At 50.6% G+C, this 22,399-nt stretch overlaps 1 protein-coding gene across 1 annotated transcript in view; it reads right to left on the reverse strand.

Annotated features, from left to right (window-relative positions):
- Positions 1 to 5,632: 5,632 nt before the first annotated feature.
- Cmtm7 (CKLF like MARVEL transmembrane domain containing 7) overlaps positions 5,633 to 22,399 on the reverse strand; it is a 29,607-nt gene continuing 12,840 nt past the window's right edge. Inside the window, exons 2-5 of the mRNA XM_005075033.4 lie at positions 12,161 to 12,334; positions 10,753 to 10,851; positions 7,648 to 7,729; positions 5,633 to 6,087 (exon numbers count right to left, since the gene is read on the reverse strand). Of these exons, the coding sequence (XP_005075090.1) occupies positions 6,074 to 6,087; positions 7,648 to 7,729; positions 10,753 to 10,851; positions 12,161 to 12,334 (369 nt within the window). The 3' untranslated portion in view covers positions 5,633 to 6,073. The remainder of the gene's footprint in view (positions 6,088 to 7,647; positions 7,730 to 10,752; positions 10,852 to 12,160; positions 12,335 to 22,399) is intronic.

Below are 22,399 nucleotides of genomic sequence, written 5' to 3' on the forward strand. Positions count from 1 at the left end.
ATTCCTGCCTCCAGTCCCTAGAGAATAACAGGACCTTTATAGTCATCAGGAACTCACTGGAATTTGTGCATTCTGCAGGCTTTTTTGTTTTATGTTGATAAAGAACATTGTATCTATATGCAGCCCAGCTGCGGAGAATAGAGAAAACCAATGGCAGGGTCCTCAACAGTAAGGTAGGTCTGGGGAAGGAAGGCGCCATGCCTGGTGGCGTGTCTTTAGTCCCTGAGGCTACCTGTGAGGCTGGGGAAGGGGGTCTCTTGGGCCCAGGAGTTGGAGACCAGCCTGGGAAATTAGTGGCTATATAGTATCACCCCAGACCAACCTGTGTCCAGGGTTTTCTACCTAGACACCATTGCTCACAGGAAAGGGTTATTCTCCTGCCTCCAAGTGCTCTTTTCCCTCCAGCCCTTAGTGGGCCCGGCTCATCATCTCACTGATGACTATGGCGAATGCACTGTGACTGGATTAACGTAATCCAGCCCTCCCCCACCCCCATTCTATCCCAGCATGGTGTGAAAATACCCGGCCTCAAAGCTCCTCAGTTTCCAGTGTGTAAAAATTGGTCCTGGTAGCAGAGGAAGGGATTATCAATCAGAGTGAGGAGAAAACCTCAGGGTGCACTAGGGAGAAACCAAACCCCCAGTTTATAAAACACTTGTTAAGGGCTTGAAAGGTCTTGAGTTTGAACCCAGAACCCATACAGAGCTGGGTGTGGTGGCATCTGGAGCATCGGGGAGGCAGAGGGAGGAGAATTCCTGAGGTTTCTGCCCAGCCAGTGTCACCTGCTCGGTGAGCTCCAGGGAGGAGAGAAGGTGGATGGGTCTCAAGGAACACGGGTTCCTTCTGGGGTCCACACCCATGTGGGTATGCACACTCATGCACATGTACGCACGTGTGTCAGCACACATTTGTAGTACCGGCTGTCCTGAGATGCCCACAAGTAACGTGCATTATAGATTTATGGGGTGTTTTTGAGGCTGGGCTTCTTTGTGTAGCCCTGTAGACCAGGCCACTTGAATAAACGGTAGAGATATAGATAGAGAGATATAGATAGAGAGATATATATATATATATATATATATATATATATATATATATATATGGATATATGTATATATATATATATATATATATATATATGATATATATGATATATATATATAGTATATACATAGTATATATATATATATATATATATATATATGTTTATATAGATATGAGTATATATATATATGTATATATATATATATATATATAAGTATATATATATAGTATATATATATATAGTATATATATATATATATATATATATATGTTTATATATATATGTTATATATATATATATATATATATGTTTATATATATATATATATATATATATATAGTATATAGAGAGAGAGAGAGAGATCACCTCTGTTTCTCAGGAGAACCCTAATACCAAGTAGTTACAGAATAGCTGGCTGTTTTCTTGATTCTACATAGTAAAAAAACTAGTCGAAGGAAGGAGAGACCAGGCATGTACCAGTGGTTAGCGCATGTCCAGAGTTCAGGACTATGACTAATCCACATTGTAAGAATTTTTTTAAAGATTTTATTTATTTATTAATAATATGTATACAATGTTCTGCCTGCACGCCAGAAGAGGGTACCAGATCTCATTACAGATGGTTGTGAGCCACCGTATGGTTGCTGGGAATTGAACTCAGGACCTCTGGAAGAGCAGCCAGTGCTCTTAACCTCTGAGCCATCTCTCCAGCTCCACAGGGTTGTGAGCCACCATATGGTTGCTGGGAATTGAACTCAGGACCTCTGGAAGAGCAGCCAGTGCTCTTAACCTCTGAGCCATCTCTCCAGCCCCACAGGGTAAGAATTTATTGTGGCTTTAGGTCGGAACCTCGGCCACGGCTCTGGTGGGGCCGGGGCGGCAGTGCGTCTTGCTGGCCGCTAGGGGGCGCGCGCTGCAAAGTGGGCGCAAGGCCTTGGCCTCCACCTCCGCGTGCCGTTTCGTTTCTGCAACTGGGTGCAGAGTGCTGTTGGCAGGAGAGGTTGCTGCAAGCATGCACAGCTGCGGCAGGGGACTCCCGCGGGAGGCCTCCGCCCTGCGCGGCTGCGAGAGGAAACAGGTGGCAGCCCTGTGGGCCTCGGCTTGATTAACTTCCCCCGTTTACCCCAGAACTGCCAGGACACACGCAGGGTGGACCAGCCCGCCGCATCTGCCTCCACACAGGTTTTGTGTTTGGACTCAGCTGTGTTTCTAGAAGGTTTCTTTGGCAACGTTTCCAGATCCGGAGATGCTTAGCTAGAAAGCCCAGATTTCCAATTTTCTGGGTCACTGGGGCGGCTGGCAGCAGTGAGCGGCTGGCAGGTGGCAGCCCTGGGCCAGCTGCCACCTCCGGAGCAAAGCTCCCAGCAGGCAGGGTCAGGGTCGGCCGGATCTTAGAGAGCCCTGACTGATCCAGACAGCGCTCCTTCTCTGGTGGTAGCGGTTCCTTTTTTGTGCACGTGTATGTGGAGAACATTTTTGTTTTTCGCAATTTTTCTAGACACACAGGAAGGAACCCATGGATTGTCCCAACTTCCCAGGAGGCAGCGAGTATTTCCTGGTGGTCTTATTGAGGGAAAGAAAGCCTCTTGGACCCGGCCACCCTTGCCATCCACCTAGTGCTCTAAGTCTAGCAGTCGGCTTACAAACTTGAAAACATGTTTAAAATGTATTTACACCTTTTTGTATTTATTTTTTTCTCACTTTGTAGCTCATGTTGGCCTCAAACTTCTCATCTTCCAGCCTCAGCCTCCTGGACACAGATTACATCACACCTGCCTTTGTTTTTGTTTTTGATAAGGGTTCTCCAATCCCCACCTGACCTTGGTTGAACTCCTCACCCCCCTGCCTGGACTTGGGCCTTGCTAGGATTACACACATGCACCACCACGTCCTGTTCGTGCAGAGGGTTTTTTGCAGGCTGTGTGAGCACTACCAACTGAGCTACATCTCTAGCACTAAACTTATTTTTTATAGTAAAAAGAAATCCTCTTATCAATCCAATTTATTCATGAAAATTTATTATATAGAATAGGCAATCTGGCACACACATCCATGACTAATACAAATAACATCAACTTATTGTCACGCTGGTTGATGAGGACAGAGGATGTGTGGATCACACTTATAACCCCAGCATCTGGTACTCTGGAGGCAGGAAGATCAGAAGTTCAGGGGCATCCTTAGGTATGTACGGAACTCAGGGTTAGCCTGGGCTATAGAGACCCCATCTCATAATAGAAAAGGAGAAGAGGGAAACAATGCAGGACTCTGCCTGAGGAGCTGCCTCGTGCAGGGAGGTGGCTGACGATGTCAGTCTGTGGTGGGTTAGTCTTGAGCTCGGGAGCAGGTGGAGGATCTCCATAGCCATGCCTCACTGTGGTACAGGGAGGCCATGCCCAGGCCAGCATCCCTCAAAGACTGGACAGGGCGGGGTGCCCATGGAGAGGTTTGCACCATTGGGGTTTACTACCCGTGGCTGGCCTATATGAAAAGGCAATAGTAACACATTCTTCTTTTTTTGTTTTTTGTTTTTTCGAGATAGGGTTTCTCTGTATTGTTTTGGAGCCTGTCCTGGAATTGCTCTATAGACCAGACTGGTCTCGAACTCATAGAGATCCGCCTGCCTCTGCCTCCCGAGTGCTGGGATTAAAGGCGTGCGCCACCAACACCCGCCCACATTTCTCTTTAAGATTTATTTTTATTTCATGTATGAGCATTTGCCTGCATCTATGTCTGCACCACATTCTGAAGAGGCCAGAGGAGGGCGTTGGATGCCCTGGAAGAAACTGGAGTTATAGGTGGTTGTGAGCCCCCACGTGCATGCTGGGAATGGAACCAGGTTTCTGCAAGAACAGTCAACATTCTTAAGCACTGAGCTGTCTCTCTAGCCCTAGGTAACACATACTTCATACATGCACCACTGTCTGCAGCCCTGCAGTGCCTTTTTGGGGTAACAGGACATGACTCAGCCCCCAAAAGACGTGGGTAGTAGTATTGAGCAGGGCCCTTAAGAGCTGCTAACCATGTGGAAGTTGGTCTCTCATGTTGGCAGACACCTTGGGTGTGAGAAGACTCTGAGTCTTTGTACCCCTCCTTTGGCCAGCTTCTCAGAAGGGGCTGGGACTATGCAGTCTTATCCCGGCTCAGGAGACAGCCACGCTTATCATCAAGCTCCAGCATTGTCGTCAATCTCCTGTCCTTCCGGCTTCCTTCTGGGGCCTTGCAGGCCTTCCTTGTAGTCTGTCCAGGGCTGGTGTCTTCCCTGAAGGGCCTCAAAGGCAGCCAGTGGCCAGAGCCCTGTCTGAGCAGCACAGAACTTCTATTTGTAGCAATCACTTGCCATCCACAGCCTCTTCCTACTTTATCTCCCCCTCCAGGGCCCAGTCAGGCCCAGAAAATGCTGACCATGGTGGAGTACAGAGGCAGCCCAGCCATGACCTCATCTTCAGGGCCCTGGGGCTGCTGGGGAAGACTGGGAAGGCTGCAGCTTCCCTGCTCTCCCCTGTAAACCCCACTTACTCTCCTTTCCCCCCTCACATGCACACTTGGCCCTCCCTAGCTGTGGCTAGGCAGTGGTTTGAAAGTGAACCAGGAGGTAGGGGAAGGCTCTCTTTGTTGTCATGTAGCCCCGGAACCTGCTGTGTAGACCAGACTGGCCTTGAACTCATAGAGATCCCTCTGCCTCTGTCTCCCAAGTTCTGGGATTAAAGGTGTGAGCCACCTCTCCTCCTGGCTTTTGTTTTGTTGCTGTGTGATTGTTTGTTTTTTTTAATTAGACAGGAGCCCATGCAGCCCAGGGTGACACTGAACTTTATATGTAACTGATCCTGATTGGCCTGCCTTTACCCTCCACAGTGCTGGGGTTACAGATGTGGGCTGCCATGCCAGGTAGGGAGGTGGCCTGGGATCCAGCGATAGACCACCTCAAAAAGCTGCTGCTCGGCCACCTTCTCAGCTCCTTCTCCCCTAGTGATGCCCTCCGCAGACTCGTACCCAGGGCTCCTCCAGTCCAGCAGGGCTCTGCCATGCAGAAGGGTACAACGTGGTTGTCGGTGTGCCTGGGTTCTGGGTTCCCACTGTTCTAACCAGTCCCTATCCACACAGCCAGGTTACTTTGGGGACAAGGTTTTAGAAGATTCCCAGTTGTTGGGAGGTGGAGGCTGGAGGATCAGGAGTTCATTGGTCACCCTTGCCTGCCAAGCAAGTTCAAGGCCAACCCAGACTACATAAGATTCTACCAAAAGTGGGTATGGTGTGTGTGTGACTGGGGATGTACTCAGTTGGTAAAGCGGTTGCCTAATGTGCATAGAGCCCGGGGTTCCATCCCAGCACCACTGTGTTTCCTGGCACACCTGTAATGTCAGCACCAGGGAGGCAGAGGCACAGGGATCAGAGTTCAAGGTCATCCTCAGCTGCAGTTCAGTTTGAGGCCAGCCTAGGAGGGAGAAAGGGTAGCCAGGGCATTTAGCATGGAGTACATACAGAGCTCGGGGTTGATTGTGTAACAGACAGACTGGCATGGCAAGGCCTGGTGTTGCAGACATCTCATTCAATAAGAAGCCAGCTGCGACTGACAGTGTTTTATTAAAAACCACACCCTCCCCCCCCCCACACCACCACAAAGGCAGCGACAGGGACCCGAGAAACAGAGCGGCCGCATAGTGTTGCTGCTGGCTCCTCACTTAGGACAGAGGCTCTTCCCGACCAGATTGATAGATAGGCCAGATAAATTAGGCTCCACTGCTTCCACGAGGACTCTGGTCCTGAGGGGATGAACAAAGGCGGATCCGGAAGTCTCTCCACTGTACTCAGTGCAGTCCTTGGTACCCGAGTGTGTGTGCTAAGAGCCCAGAGTGGAGGCTGTCCTCTGTGGCAGGCTGGAAGGAGGCTGGGGCTGCTTGATGCTCAGCAGCCCAGTGTCTGGGCAAAGTCTTGTCACCTGGGCAGTCCATAGTCATACCTGGGGTCCTCCTGGGGTGAGCCTGCATTCTGCAGGTCCTTTTGAGGGGACAGAGGGCGATGGCCTTGTCAGGCAGATGCATCTTGAGAGAGAAATGGAAAGTTAGGTCACCTTGCCAGGAACAGAAATCACCCTGAAGCCATGGGTTTCTTCTGTTCCACATGTCCACGCTCTGAATAGAGTGGGCGTCTCACTGAACCTGGCACTCACTGTCTGGGGCTTAGGTGTCTGCCCGTCTCCAGCTCAGTGCTGGGATTGCAGATGTAGCTACTATATTTGCCTTGTTCCGTTGAGTACTAGGGATCTGAACTCTGGTTCTCATGCCTGCATTGCAAGCGTTGTACTGACTGAACCCCAGCCCTCTAAAAAGGAAGGAAAGAGAGGAGCAGAGAGATGACTTACCAGTGAAGAGCATCTGCTCCTCACACTCTTTGAACGGACCCAAGTAATGCTCCCAGCACCCATGCCAGGTGGCTCACAACTGTCTGTAACTCCAGTTCCAGGGGATCAAATACCCTCTCCTGTCCTCTGAAGGTACCTACATTCACACACACAGGAGCCCCCGGCCCCCACTTAAAATCTAAAATGAAAGGAAGTTGTGGCTTGAAGAGAAGAGTGAATTTATCAAAACAGTTGTGTTGGTTTGGGCTTTCTGAAGTCTAATGTTTCTGTGTTACAGGATCGTGAAGTGTAGTCCGATGGCCTTGAACTCTGGATCTCCCTGCTGTAACCCCCACTACTGGGATCACAAGCATTTACCACCAGCCCCATGATGTCACAATCAGTTCTTAAGAACATGGCTTATTTCGTGTGGTGGTGCATGCTTGTAAACCTAGCACTTGAGAAACTGAGGCAAGAGGCCTGCCAAAAGTTCAAAGCTAGTCTGGGCTACACAGGTAGACACTGACTAATCCCCACCCCAGCCGCCAAAGAACTTAAGGGTAAAACCCATTAAGTATGTATAGCAGGGTTAATTTGTAAGGGCAATCATTATAGCAGTACTCAGTAACAAAAAAATTAAACAAAACCAAAACCCCAAAACTGACTAGGAAAAAGGGCGAGTGCCCTCATCACTAAAAAATAAAATAAAGATTGAGAATCCCTGCGGACACCAGGGAAACATCTGGCACATGATGAAGTAGTAGGCATGGTTCCGGGTTTTGAGATATGTTCTCACCCTGGCAGGACACAAGCCATGTAGACCAGACTGGCCTTGAACTCACAGAGATCCACCTGTCTCTGCTGCCCAGTGCTGGGACTAAAGGCGTGCACCACCACCATGCCCCCTGTAATCCCATCGCTTTGGAGGCTGAAGCAGGAAGATTGCAAGTTCAAACCTACTCTGGGCTTCATAGTGAGGCCTTGCTTAAGAAAAAACAAAACAATGAAAACTTTGCCTACATTTTGTAAGAGTTTGAAATGCTTGTAGAATCTCAGCACTTGGGAGGCAGAGGCAAAAAGGTCAGGAGTTCAAGTCATACTCGGTCATACAGAGGACATCCCAGGATGCATCCCTCTGCATGTAGAGATGGATAGGACGGCAGGCAGGGTCCTCCTTCTGTGCCCTGCCCCATTGCCTATTGGTGAGCCAAGGGCAAACCTCCCACCCCCTGTGCCCTGTGTCCCGATGGCCGGTGCTTACCTGTCGACTGGGTTATGTAAGTGATCTTGTAGGACAGCCACAAGCTTGCCAGGCAGAGGAAGCTGGCCAGGAACCCAAAGATCTGCAGTGGGAGAGGAAAGGGGGCTCAGAGGCACGGGCCATCTCTCCTTTTCCTCTGTGTCCTAGGAACAAAGCTGGGGACCATTTCACCTAGCCACCTAGTCCGTACTCAGTTGCAGACTGGAAGTTTGGAAAGATCCAGCCTTAGACTTCTGGTCCCCTGCTCAGGCCCAGGAGCCAGGTCTCTGGGTCTGTGGCCTTGTCCTTATTGCTTTAGGTAATTCTGGCCCCTGGCTTGGGTTTATATTTACAACCTAGTTGGGGCTAAGCCACTGGTCCTTGATGATCCAGAACCAATAAAAACGAGAGAGGTGGTATTGTAAATTTTAATTTGGATTTCAAAATTGGAACGTTCCAGCAGATTATGCGGCCAGCATCATTGGGTTTCATTGGTAACGGCCTCTGGTCTCTGCCAGCTTTACAGCCACGGAAGAGCCAAAAGCTGAGGCCTCAGAGTTCAGCTTTATGTCTGCACATATTTAAATAATAACAGTAAAAGTAAGCTAGGGCCAGACTCCTACCCTTTCCAGGGTCCATCTAGTGCTGGGCTTGTGGAGGGTTGAACTTCACCTGATAGGCTTCTCAAAGATGGTTTAGGGAAAGCAATCCTGGTATCTTGGGACCCAGGAGGCTTGTGGCCAAGCACCCTCCTGTGACACCCTCCAGTGGCCACCGGGGGAGTAATTACACATCTGCCAGGTTTCTAAGCCTCCGGGCAGCTGATCCTCGAACCTACAGCCCCAAGGTGAGGATGGTGCTTCACCCTTGCCTTTCCCGTCTCTCAGCTAAGCCAGGAGAGGGACAGGAAGCTACTACCTCTTTTGCTTAAGACCCCAGAACATGCCAGAACCGGGTAAGGTCTGACCCCGGGCGTGGGCTCCAGGACTCACTGGGCTCTGCTAGCCTGTGGCCCGGGTGTCCTCAGACCCACGAAGAGGCTCTCACTAGTGTAGCAGTGGTCGGCAGATGACACTGGACAGGTGTGGCCCAGGAGCAGCCAGAAGAAGGGCAGATTTCCAAAACGGTCTGGTGTTCTTCCCAGGCCCAGGTCACTGGTCTAGGTACCCGGCTGTCCCCAGCAGCCTATGCCCAAAAGCCTTCTCTGTGGCTGTCTTTGTACAGACTGTCTGAGCCACACAATGAGCCTCGCAGAGTCCGGCCTTGGCTGCCACTGTCTGTTCTGCACAATCAACGCATTACTACCTCCCGGTCCCCAACTGTCCGCACTGCACAGTCCAACAGTGTTGTTACAGCCCTGTGGAATGCTAGTCTACGCCACAGTGCCGTGTTTGTTTGCCAATTGTCACATGGGCCCTGCCCTCCTCGCCCAAGCTAGAGGGCTCCTTTCTCATGAACAGGGACCTCATTTTGTTTCACTTTTTTTTTCTTTCTGGCTTCCCTGTGGTGTGATAAATGTTATCTGCTGGGGCTGACACAGTTTACGTGTGACCTGGTTATAAAACCCAGTGGGAATCCTTTCTTGTGTGCCCTGAAGCACAGCGGCTGGGGGAGGGGCTGTGGATTCCTGCACACTTCCCTCAGCATGTACTGTCATCGGGCTGGTACCAGCCTGTAAGTGGCAGCCACCTGTCTACTCGGAGGTCACATGGGGTATGAGGAGCACTGCCAGAGGCACACTGGGGCAGCATTGTTTATGGGCGTGGCCACCCCCTGCAGTCATGGTCCCCACCGTGTGGACCTCAGCAGACAGTCAGTCTGAGGGAAACTCTAAGGGCAAGCTGGATGACAGGCCATGGTCTGGAGAATTCTGGTGATATTTGGAGTGAAACTCATTTAAAAGTCTTGACTCAGTTGGTAGAGAGCTTGCCCAGCATGCATGCACGGAGTCCTGGGTTCCATTCCCGCCCGGCACCACATAAACCAGACGTGGTGTTGTACGCCTTAGATCTTAGCACTGGGGGACTGCAGTCAGGACAATCTCAAGTTGAAGGACACCCTTGGCTACTTTTTAAGTTGGAGGCCGGTCTGGGCCACAAGAGACCACGCCTTAAAACAAACACAAAAAATTTCTCGCCTGGGTACTGGACTAAAGCCCACTCAGATATGAAGTTGGCAAAATCACAAATCAGACAGACCGCAGACACTATGGACCTTTTACAAATGTTTCAGCCATGCGTCCACATGTGTGTCCCACAGCTGTGTTCTGCAGTCTAGCTAGCTGTGCACACCATTGGATGGGTCATTGCCACCTGGGAAAGAGATAAGCGGGCCTCTTCCAGGCCCCATCACTGATACAACTAAAATGGGGACTGGAATGAAGCTCAGCTGGCACAGTGCCCGCCTACCATGCAGGCAGCCTAGGGTTCAGTTCCCAACTCTGCACACCTGTAATCCCAGAACTGGGAGATGGAGGCAGCAGGGTCAGAAGTTCAAGGTCATCCTCAGCTACAAAATGAATTTGAAGAATTTGAGGTCAGTCTTGGTTACATAAGAGTCTGGTTCTTTGTTTGTTTGTTTATTTTTAAGGTATCTGAGCTGGGCATGCTTACAATCCCAGTACTCAGGAGGATCTCCGTAAATCTAAGGCCAGCTTGGACTACATAATATATTCTAGGCCAGCCTGGGTTAAACAGTGCATTCCAGGCTAGCCTGGGCTACTTAGTGAGACTCAAAAGAAAAGACAAAAGACTCATGGCTGTCATCACTAATTGGTCACAGCACCCTTCCCTCTAAAAGATGCCCAACACTTTTCTGCAGAGCGTATACTCCGCCATGAGGGATTGCAGCTGCTCTGTTCCCATGTAAGCAGTGGCTGTAAGGGAGACAGGCTCAGAGATAGGCTGTGAAGAGTAGGCCCAGCTGCTCCGTAGCTGTTTAAGTTTGTCAGCCGCCCTTAAGTCCACCTTCCGACCCTCTGACAAGAGCCCAGGTGTCAGGCTCTTTGGAGAGAGTGGCTGGCTGGATTGAGGTAGGTGTGGGTTCTAAGAAGAAAGGTCCCCAAATCAACCCCGTCCCCAGACCCTATCAGGGAGAAGGGGACTAAAATCTGAATTGGTTTCTCACCGCTCCCGCCACCAGGCCACTCTGGTTGTAACTCTTGGAGGCCGCCACGATGGAGGCGATGAGTAGAAGCAGGGTGCCGATTAAATAGTGCAGAAGTTCCTGGAGGCCGGGGCAGAAGAGAGAAGGCGTGAATGGAGAGCTCACTATGGCGCAGCGGACAGGGACACTCACACTCCGTCCCTAGGAACGCTTAGGTGGGAGGAAGTGCAAGTCTCTCAGGCAGCCAGTGTAGAAGCTGGGCCAGGAAGCACCATGCTGGAGAGAAGGATGCTGGGCAAGCAGAAGACACAGAGAGAGGAGATGTCTCTGATGGCCAGAGCCGGTCATTGAGACTGCCCAGTTCCCAAGACCCATTTGCAGACCTTTTCCTTTGTGCTAGATTTAATCCAGCATAAAACAAGACAAGCAAAAACAATAATAAATATCAAAAGGGAAAAGCACCAAGGTCTGTCTGTCTGTCTGTCTCTCTCTCTCTCTGACACACACACACACACACACACACACACACACACACACACACATGCACTCACAGATTATGTTCTCTGTCTGATGATGCGTATCTATAAAAACTCATACCTAGCCTCACAGTCAACATGGAAGACACAGTGCTTCCCTTCAGAGGTCACAGAAAGGTCGTGACATGTGACACCTGTTCTTGCAGCTTCTATCCAACATTCGGCCCCTCTGGATAGTTCTTCACAATAAGGCAAGGCAATCGGATGACAAGCATCGACGTTAGCCAGAAGTGAGCCGTCGATATTTGTGGGGGGGTGTGATCTGGCACACAGTGGGTCCTAAGGGATTCACTAGGTCCCTGTTAGAACTGATGAAGGAGCGTGTTTATGCACAGGTAGAAACCAAGACACAAAATGGAGAATATTTGCTGGGCGTGGTGGCACACACTTCTAACTCGGGAGGCAGAGGCAGGAGGATCTCTGTGAGTTCGAGGCCAGCCCGGCCTACATAGTAAGACACTGTCTTCAAAACAGAGCCTTCTGGCTGGGTGGTGGTGGCGCATGGCTTTAATCTCAGCACTCGGGAGGCAGAGGCAGGCGGATATCAGTGAGTTCGAGGCTGGGCTGGACCGATAGCCTCCAAAACAATACAGAGAAACCCTATCTCGTTAAAAAACAAAACAAAAACAAAACAGATCCTTCTGGTTTATCTTCTCAGCCTCTGCCACCAAGTGTCCCCACTGAACTCTCAACAGTGTATACACCCTCACCAGCTCCGTCCTTCAAGGCTTGTCCTCCTCCACCCCACACGCACAGCAGATAGGAGTCCCAGCCTTCTAACGCTGGGAGGCCAGCAGACATGTCCACCAAGCAGTGAAGAGTCAGGGTCAAAGCAGCCATGTCCCAACCCGTGTCCGGACCCCTGCATGCTGACGGGGCCAGGCCCTCCTTACCGACAGGGGCCAGCTGATGCAGGTGAGCACTCGGTAGAAACGGAAGAGGTAGACCAGGTAAAAGATGAGAATCATTATTAGGTCGCAGATGGTGACGACTTCAAAGAAGCTGTAGGCGCCGAAGTCGATCCGAGGGGAGCTTCGCACACAGATGAAGGCAATGAGCAGGGTGACCTGTGGCAGACATGGGGATGTTGGCACACGTCTGCCTAAGACAGGCAACCAGGAAACCAGCGGAGCTGTCCCGTGTCAAGCCTGAGTTGACACACCGCTACAATCCAGGATTATTCCCACACAGATTGACTGTGAGGCTGGAAGAATTTGCTTTCACATAACACAGGCTTTAAAAATACATTCAGGGGGAGCCAGGGCTTATGTATTAGCTAAAACTAATATTCGGCTGTTTTAGATGGCAAAGATGGCAACTCAGCCATTGTCCTCATCAATGGACAGCAAGTTATTATTGATTGACATGTGGCACACATGATCCAATTGAGGCATTCAAGAACTCTGTCAGGTACACAAAAATCATCCTTTGTTTCATGTAGGGAAATGGAGGCACAACGAGCCACTAATTAGTCCAGCTAGCTCAGCTTGTAGGCGGTCACATATTTGAATCAGTGTCTGTGAGCGCACATGCACACACACACACACAGACAGACACAGACACACACACACACACGTGGAGCCAGAGGTTGACATCCCATAACCTCCTCTAATGCACTTCACCTTATTTTTGGAGACAGGGTCTCTCACTGAACTCGTTCCCCATTTCAGCTAGACTGGCCGGGCAGCACGCCCCAGAGATTATGCGTACATGGCTGGTGTTTTCACATGAGTGCTGGGGATCCAAACTCGGGTCCTCATGTTTGCCTGGCAAGCACTTTACTGACTGCCATCTCCCCCACCCTCTGCTCTGCCACACATGCCCTACTTGAGAGAATGTAGCTTTCCCCGTATTCGGTGTGGACCTGGGTGGCTCCAAGAGGTTTCTGTTCTGTCTAAGGAGTTAACCGTCCTATCTGGGAGAAAGAAACAAGACACTACCAGGTTCTTTGGAGGCTTAGGAGATCACTAAGAGTTTGAGGCCAACCTGGGCTGCACAGGGAGTTAGGGTCAGCTTTAGGTACATAGTAAGGCCCTGTCTCAACACAACATACATACAAAGCAACGACAGAGCATCAAGGTATTAAAAGTCTGAATTGGTCCCTGGGACCCACAGGATGGAGGCAGAGAACCAACTTACACCTCTACGAACATGTCCCTGTGATAAATAAATAAATGTGTTAATAAAAATGTTTTTCAAAGAGCAGTAACAAGATCTGGGCAGTGGTGACCCATGCCTTTAATTCCAGCACTCAGGAGGCAGGTGGATCTCCAAGTTTGAGGCCAGCTTGGTCTATGGAGTGAGTTCCAGAAAAGCCAGGGCCACACAGAGAAACTCTATCTCAAAAGGCCAAAAAAAAAAAAAAAGGGAAACGATGTAGGGAGAAATCTTACTAGGCACGCCTGTTTGGGCGTGGCCACAGGTGCATACGGGGGGCGTGTGGGATATAGGCCTGAGGGAGGCAGGTGTGGTCTCTCTTGGGGTTTTGGTCAGATCTCAGAGGGCAGTTGCAATTGGAAGCTCAGAGAACTGACCCTGGGTTATCGGTTTTTCATGTAAGTGATTTCTCCCCGATAAATTTAACCTACCTCACCCCTATCCCATATATGGTAATCTTCCAATAAGGAAACAGGCTCTCTTAGTTCCTTTTCCTGTTTCTAAGGTAAAATACTTTTGACAAAAGCAGCTTATGGGGGACGGGGCTTAGTGTGTGTTATATTTGAATGTAAGTGGCCCATATAAGCTCATAGAGTGGCACTATTAGGAGGTGTGGCCTTGTTGGAGGAAGTGTGTCTCTGTGGAGGCGAGCTTTGAGTCCTCACATATGCTCAAGCCATGCCCAGTGTCTCGGTTCATCCAACACCATGTCTGCCTGCACAACGCCAGCCACCATGATGATAATGGGCTGAACCTCTGAACTGCAAGCCATCCCATCGAATCTTTTCCTTTATAAGAGCTGCTGTGGTCATGGTGTCTCTTCCCTGCAATAGAAACCCTAAGACAGTCTGGCTCCCAGCTCATTGTGTAGCATTGCATGCTGGGAGCTCGGTGCCCCAGGGTCTTGAAGCACTGTTTACGTCTCGTCCACAGTCAGGAAGCAGAGGGACCAATCTTCCCAGCTCCCGTCTCCATTTACACAGTCCAGCATCCAACCAGGGAGGGAGTAGAACATTCCACTTCACGTGTGTGGACACATGGCGCCGTGCAAGTGTGGAGGTCAGAGGACAAGTGTCAGGGGTCATTTCTCTCCCTGCACCACAGGAGTTCTGGGGACCAGGCTTGGCTGCAGTAGCCTTTACGTGCTGAGTCATCTTGCTGGCCTTGGTTTATTTCATTATCCTAGCCAGCCCCCAGTTCCCTATGAATGACTGCGAACGTCTGGTCCTCTGTCCACCTCCTGGTCTGAGATCACAGTCATGTGTCATCACATTCCAGTTTTGTGTGGTGCTGGGGAATGAATCCAAATCCCCAGCCCAGGAACAGCCACCTTTAAGAGACATAATTATTGCCGGGCATTGGTGGCGCACGCCTTTAATCCCAGCACTCGGGAGGCAGAGGCAGGCGGATCTCTGTGAGTTTGAGGCCAGGCTGGTCTACAAAAGTGAGTTCCAGGACAGCCTCCAAAGCTACAGAGAAACCCTGTCTCAAAAAAAAAAAAAAAAACCAAAAAAAAAAAAAGAGACGTAATTATTTGTATGTTACGTACATTGGCGTTTTGCCTGCATGTATGTCTGTGTGACGGTGTTGGATTCCCTGGCACAGGAGTTATAGAAAGTCATGAGCTGCCATGTAGGTGTTGGGAATTGAACCTGGGTCCTCTGGAATAGCAGTCAGTGCTCTTTGCTGAGCCATCTCTCCAGTCCCAAGAGGTTTATCCTTGTTAGTTTTAACTGCGTGCAGGTGTATGCGTCTGCCTATGACCGTGCATGAGTGCAGGTGGCTGAGGGAGCCAGCGGCATGGGGTCCCCTGCAGCTTGGAGTCACTGATGATTGTGAGCCACCTGGCGTGGGGCTGAGACCCAAACGTGGATCCTCTGATAGAGCAGTAAGTGCTCTTAACTGCTGAGCCACCTCTGCAGCCCGGCAACAGGCAAGAGGCCTGGGCTATGGTGGTGCAGCAAGGCAGATGGGTCTCTAAGAGTTCAAGGCAAATTCCCAGCCAGCCAGAGCTACATGGTAAGATCCCGTCTCATAATAAATAGCAACAGAAAACAAAACAAAATAACAAAGAAAGAAAAACCACCCAAAACACATACTTGGCATGTTTCAAAAGTAAGAGTTGCTCTGGGCTTTGTGTTCTGAGAGCTGAACTCTGTCAAAGGACAATGATGGGTGCAGGAGGAGGAAGACACCTGACACCTGGGCCCGGGCTCTGCCTGACAACGTCCCAGGACCACAGACACCAGAGGGGCAGGCTTAGCTGAACCCAGCTGCTGCCACTTATCCCAAGGATGACACGGCAGCCCTGTGTCAGGGACCAGTGGAGAACAGCGTGGTAAATCCCCACCTCTAGGCCACAGCCCTGGTGGGTGAGAGTCCTGAACCACCTGCCGCCTGGAGGCAGGCTTCCAGGCCGGTAGAACTGAGCTCTGCGGTGGGCAAATGGCAGCTGCCGGTGACATTCAGGAGGAAGACACACCAGCCTCTAGCAAACCCTGGACTGCTGTGTGTGCTTCCCTAGGAGAAGGAGGATCTAAGACATTGCACTTCTTAACACCGAATGTGACCTCTCCTTGCACTGCTGAGATGACTTTAGTGGGTAATGGTGACCACTGCCAAGATGATCTGAGCTCAGTCCCTCCACATGGTAGGGAGAACCATGGCCCCGTGGGCTGTCCTTTGACCTCCACATGTGTACTATGGCATGTGTGTACCCACAGACAGATTACATGTGCACACACAAAAAAGGATTACAGGCTTGTCCCTCCAGGCCTGGTTTAGGCAGTGCAGGGAATTGAACCCAGGACTTTTACATACTAGGTAAACACTCCACAAACTGAGCCGAATCCCTAGCTGTCTCCTACTCCAAGATACCATCCTGCTGGATCTATGGCAAGCCATTCCAGTGACCCCACTGGAGGTTGCCCAGAGGAGGTGACATCAGCCAACCCGGACTCACAGCAGCTCAGACTCATGACTTGAGAGTCCTGTCCAGTCAGCAGTAAGTACTTACTGGATGCCATTAAGATTTTGGGGTGGGGACTGGGACAGGGTTTCTCTGTGTAGCCCTGGCTGTCCTGGAACCTGCTTTGTAGACAGACCAAGCTGGCTTGGAAATCACAGAGATCTGCCTGCCTCTGCCTCCTGAGTGTTGAGTTTAAAGGCGTGCTCTACCATGGCCCAGCTAAGGTTTTAACTATTTATTGTGCAGAAAGCTAACTGACACATCTGTTTTCAGAACTGGCTTGGCTTCAAGATCAGACTACCCTTGACTTTAGGAAGGGAATAAGAGCATATTTATGCCGGGTGTGGTGGCACACGTCTTTAATCCCACAGGCAGGCGGATTTCTGTGAGTTTGAAGATAGCCTGGTCTACAGAGTGAGTTCTGGGTCAGCCAGGGATACACAGAGAAACCTGTGTTGGGGGAAAAAGAGAACCCATTTATTTGATAATTATTCACTGAGTACCAACCACATCCCCAGTTCCCATCCTTGTCAGTCAGGACATAAGATTACACTGAAGCTAAGCATGGTGACCCTTGCCCTTAATCTCAGCATAGGCAGAGGCAGAAGAATTGCTTCAAGTTCAGAGTGAGACTAACTATCTCAACACAAACTAAAACCAAACCAACCAACCAACCAAACAAACAAAAACCCAGGTAGGGAGGGACTGGGGTGTAGTTTGTTTGGCAGAATGCTTGCGTAGTACTCACAAAGTCCTAGATTCAATCCTCACACCTCATAACCCAGGCCAGTGGTACCAGCCTAATCCCGGCCTGGGAGGTGGAGGGAGGGTCAGAAGTTCAAGGTCATCTTCTACACAGTGAGTTAGAGACCAGCCTGAGACCCCATCTCAAAAAACAACTGGCCTCAGGGTTGGTGGCACACTTTTAATCCCAGCAGAGGCAGAGGCAGAGGCAGGTGGAGTTCGAGACCAGCTTGGTCTACAGAGGGGTTTCCAGAACAGCCAGGTTTACACAGAGAAACCCTGTCTCAGATAGCATAAAACAAAGAACTGGCTGATGAAATGTCCCAGCAGGTAAATGCACCTGTCGTGCGAGCCTAATGACAGAAATCCATTCCAGAACCCATGTAAACAGTGGACAGAGAACTGACTCCACATGGTTTTCTTCTGAACCCCAAAAATGTGAGCCATGGGACACATGCCCGTGGACACACTTAGGTATACACGGTAATGATAAGGTTTAAAACAAACACCAAAAAGCCCACACTGGCTTCCATTTTGCCAGGGAGAGTCCTCAGGAAGCTTGGACAAAGGGCACATAGTGGGGCTGGCACTTTGACCAGTATCAGAGACTCAGCCAGGCTAGTCAGACCCCGTGAGGCCTGGCACGCCGCCTTGGGCCAGTGCCAAAAGCGTGTGCCCGCTGAGTCCCACAATGAGACTGCAGGATGCCTTGATTAAAGCCAAAGCAGCCCGGGCCAAGCCTGTGCCAGCCTGAGCGGGGTCAGTCTAGGATGAAAAATGACCAAGCAAGTGACAGAAGGACCGTGATGGGCCTTTGGCCTGGGTCACAGGTGGGAAACCACTGTTGTTCAGCATGTGTGGTCACCCACCGTGGGATCCGAAGAGGACCAGGGGAGGGGGGCGAGGCCGGCCTGCGGTGAAAACAGGAAGCCGAAAGGCAGAGCTGGAGAGATGGTTTGGAGGGTGAAGGCTCTCACTGGCAAGCCTGAGGGATGAGAGAGTCACTTCCGTAACGGCCAGGGGAATGCCGGGAGAGGGGGGATACAGGTGTGGGGGAGGCGGCAAGGGCCCCCCTCAAGACCGCCAGAGCTCTTGGGGGCCTCTGCCACATGGTGATGCAGGGAGCCCTGTGGGTACACAAACAAGAGGGCCCATGCGACAACAGCACCTCCGCACCCCTCCCTCACTGCCGCAGAGTCCCCAGGTTTCTCACAGCCAACCGAGCACTACTGAAATCAGCTCGGGCCTCCCCTCCTCCACCCTGCAGGCAGCCTTGGTCCTCAGAGGCCCGTGAGGACGCTTAGAGAAGCAGTTCTCACCCTTCCAGTGCTGCGGCCCCTTAATACAGCCCTCCTGTCGTGGAGACCCCAACCGTAAGCCTACTCCTTTTTTTTACTTCACTACTGCAATTGTGCTAGCGTTACGAATCATAGCGTAAATACCCGTGCTTTCCGACAGTCTTAGGTGACCCCTGTGAAAGGGACTGTGACCCACGGGGTGGGGACCTCTGCCTTATAGGAGGGAAAGGTGGGTCTGGGTCTGAGGCCTGGATACTTTGTTCTCCCAGGGGCTGTCATCTGTGCTCAGGTGGATCCCCCCCTCCGCCTGGTCCTCCTCGCTGTGGAAAGGAAGGCCTCTGGCTCGGAAGCCCTGGGAGGAAGTGGGGAGACCACGAAGCCTGACTATAGTCTGTCCCCCGTAGTGCCCACACTCACCCACCTGCACCTAGACCTGCACGGCGTGGGCTAACCAGACACAGGCTGGCAATCCTCAGGGGACAGCTGGGGGGACAGCTGGGGGAGAGCGCCGTGACAGGGGCAGTTGAGGTCTTCATGGACCTTGCTACCAAGAGCAAAGGCTTCCTTCTAACCCCTGCCTCAGAACTGGGCTGCGGGAGATTTTCTCTCCTGAAGCATGGCAGGTTGAAAAATAAATTCAAGGAAAAAAATCAGAAGGGCGATGGTGGCACACACCTTTAATCCCAGCACTCAGGAGGCAGAGGCAGAAGCATCTCTGAGTTCGAGGCCAGCCTGGTCTACAAAGCAGGTTCCAGTATAGCCAAGGCTTCACAGAGAAACCCTGTCTCAGAAAACCAAAACAAAAGTCAGTCGCAGACGGGGAAAAGGGTATGGACTGTGAATAACTCGGAGCACACTGCTCATGTGCAAACATCTCAGAAGGAATGGCCCTAAGCTGCGGAGTTTCTGCCCCTCAACTGCATCTCTGCACGTAAGACCGGCCACACAGAAGAAAGAGGGACACGGCCCATCTCAGAAGGGTACAGCTGGTTTAACAGTATTTGAAGCCACACACTAGAGAGACAGTAAATGTAGAAAAAGCAGATGGCCAGCCGGGCGTTGGTGGCACATGCCTTTAATCCCAGCACTTGGGAGGCAGAGGCAGGTGGATCTCTGTGAGTTCCAGGCCAGCCTGGTCTACTAGAGCTAGTTCCAGGACAGCCTCCAAAGCCACAGAGAAACCCTGTCTCGAAAAACCGAAAAAAAAAAAAAAAAAAAAAAAGAAAAAGCAGATGGCCAAAATGTCAGTTTCCATTCACAAAACCAAAACCTTTCAGGGAGCAGGGACCAACCTCTGTTTGAAGCCGTGGCGGGTGAAGCGTGAACACTGAATAGGGAAGCGCACAGTTTTATTTTAGGCAATATGCTCACGTCTACAAGACATCCCATGGAACTCAAAAGGAAGGTTCTGGAAGGAATATGAGTTCAGCAATGGCACAGGTTGCAGAGTTCAACTTACAAGAGCAGTCATATTTCTGTACGTGAGCAATGGATACTGAGTTTACACACTAAAAGCAAGTACCACCTCCTAACTCAAAGATCCGCCTGCCTCTGCTCCTGAGTGCTGGGATTAAACGTGTGCACTACCACCCGGCTAACAAAAACCTCTTGTAACAGCAGCAAATCGGAAGATACCTGCTGAATATACAACATTGTCAGTAAGTGGATTCTCCCCAGAACGGGTGAGCCAGTTCAACACAGCCTGGGTCGAAACTCGGCCTCATGCAGGCTGTGTGTGTGTGTGTGTGTGTGTGTGTGTGTGTGTGTGTGTGTGTGTATGTGTGTGTGTGTGTGTGTTGACAAACTGATTCTAAAATTTATATGGGAAGGTAAAGTGGGAATAATCATAACACTTTTGCAGATGACTACTATCCAGTTTGAAAGCTACTTACTGTAAAGGTAACAGTAATTAAGAGAATGTGGACTGGGCTGAAATACAGACACGTGTTGGTGATGCTGAAGAGGAGAAGGGGACAGGAGGGAAGGAAGGGGAAAGAAGGGGACAGGCGGGAAGGGAAGGGGAAAGAAGGGAATGGGGGGGGGGAGGGAAGAGACGAGACTCCCCAAGAGCATAGTCAGCTAATGTTTTGTCTAGCAGAAGTACAAAGCAAGGGGTGGGCAAACAGCTCAGTCAGTGAAATGCTTGCTACACCCTGTGAGGACCTGAGTTCTATTCCCAACATCCAGGCACAGCTGTGCACACCTGTGACCCCCATGCTGAAGAGGTGGGGTTGGCAGCCAGCCAGTCTAGCAGGATTAGTGAGATCCAGGCACACTGAAAGACCCTGCCTCAAAAAATAATAAGGTGGCTGGGGCTGGAGAGATGGCTCAGCGGTTAAGATCACCAACTGCTTTTCCCAAAGACCTGGGTTCAATTCCCAGCACCACATGGCAGCTCCCAACTGTTGGTAACTCTAGTCTCGGGGGATCCGATAACCTCACACAGACATATATGCAGGCAAAACACTAATGCACATAAAATAATTAATAATAGAGCCGGGCATTAGTACCACACGCCTTTAATCGGGATGCAGAGGCAGGTGAATCTCTGAGTTTGAGGCCAGCCTGGTCTACAGATTGAGTTCCAGGACAGCCTCCAAAGCAATACAGAGAAACCCTGTCTCCAAAAACCAAAAAAAAATTTTTTTAATTAATAATAATAGTAAGGTGGGCTGGCTGTGACAGCTGCCTGCTTTTAATCCCAAACAGAGGCAGGGGGATCCCAGTGAGTCTGAGCACAGCCTTGTCTGCAGGAGAATTCCAGGCCCTCCAGGAATTCCAGGGCTACATGGCAAGACCCTGACTCACTCAGGTGGAGAGATGGAATGCATTGATATTGACCTCTTCGGAAAGTAACGCTGCAGTAGAAGGATGTTCTGCAGTAGAAGGATGTTCAACGAGAAAAGACCCTGCAGAGAATGTAGGTCAGTTGGCACAAAGCCCTGAGTTCAAGTTCAATCTCCAGCGCCACATGAACCAAGCGTGACAGGAACACCTGTAATTCCAGAAAGCGTCTAGACTGAAGGGGAAGAAAGAGGCCTGGTCACTGAATGAGACCATGTGTGATCACGTGATCCTGGGCCCTAGGGCAGACGTTAGTAGGTTGTGGTAACGTCTGACTAAGATTTGTAGATAACATCGTCGGTGCCATCAACTACTTCCTGTTAGCAACAGGACTGCAGTGTGTAGAGAAGGCCCTCTGGAAATGTACACTTGGAACACACGGTAGAGCACTCCCAAAGGTTCAGAGAAAACAGTAAGCCAGGCTAGCTCTCTCCGCCTCCATGTCCCGCAGGTGCTCTGCTGTGATTACAGGTGTGTGCCGCTGGGCCTGGGTTTTCTGTGGGTTCTGGGGATCAGAACTCAAGTCACTAGGCTTGCACGCAGGCACTCTCACCCAGAGAGTCATCTCCCCAGGCCAGTAGGCCACCTTTAAAAGAAGGCGTCAGAGCTGGGCGTTGGTGGTGCATGCCTTTAATCCCAGCACTCGGGAGGCAGAGGCAGGCAGATCTCTGTGAGTTTGAGACCAGCCTGGTCTCCAGGGCAAGTTCCAGGACAGCCTCCAAAGCCATAGAGAAACCCTGTCTCGAAAATAAATAAATAAAAAAAAAATAAAAGAAGGCGTCAGAGCTGGGCGTTGGTGGCTCATGCCTTTAGTCCCAGCACGTGGGAGGCACAGAGGCAGGCAGATCTACAAGAGCTAGTTCCAGGACAGCCTTTAAAGCCACAGAGAAACCCTGTCTCAAACAAACAAACAAACAAAAAGCCAAAAATAAAGAATAAAAGAAGGCGTCAGAATGGTATGTAAGCATAGCACGGAGATAGGGAAGGTCTATCCGCCATCTAATGGTTTGAAGGAATCTGGGCACACACTGTCCAAGGCCAGGCACTTGTCTGGAATGCTTTTCTCATCCTCTGTCACCACTCTGCCATCTGGGGATTGCTCTCTGGTGTTTGCATTCTTA

Source organism: Mesocricetus auratus, unplaced genomic scaffold (genome assembly GCF_017639785.1).
Source record: "Mesocricetus auratus isolate SY011 unplaced genomic scaffold, BCM_Maur_2.0 Super-Scaffold_100691, whole genome shotgun sequence".
Taxonomy (NCBI): domain Eukaryota; kingdom Metazoa; phylum Chordata; class Mammalia; order Rodentia; family Cricetidae; genus Mesocricetus; species Mesocricetus auratus.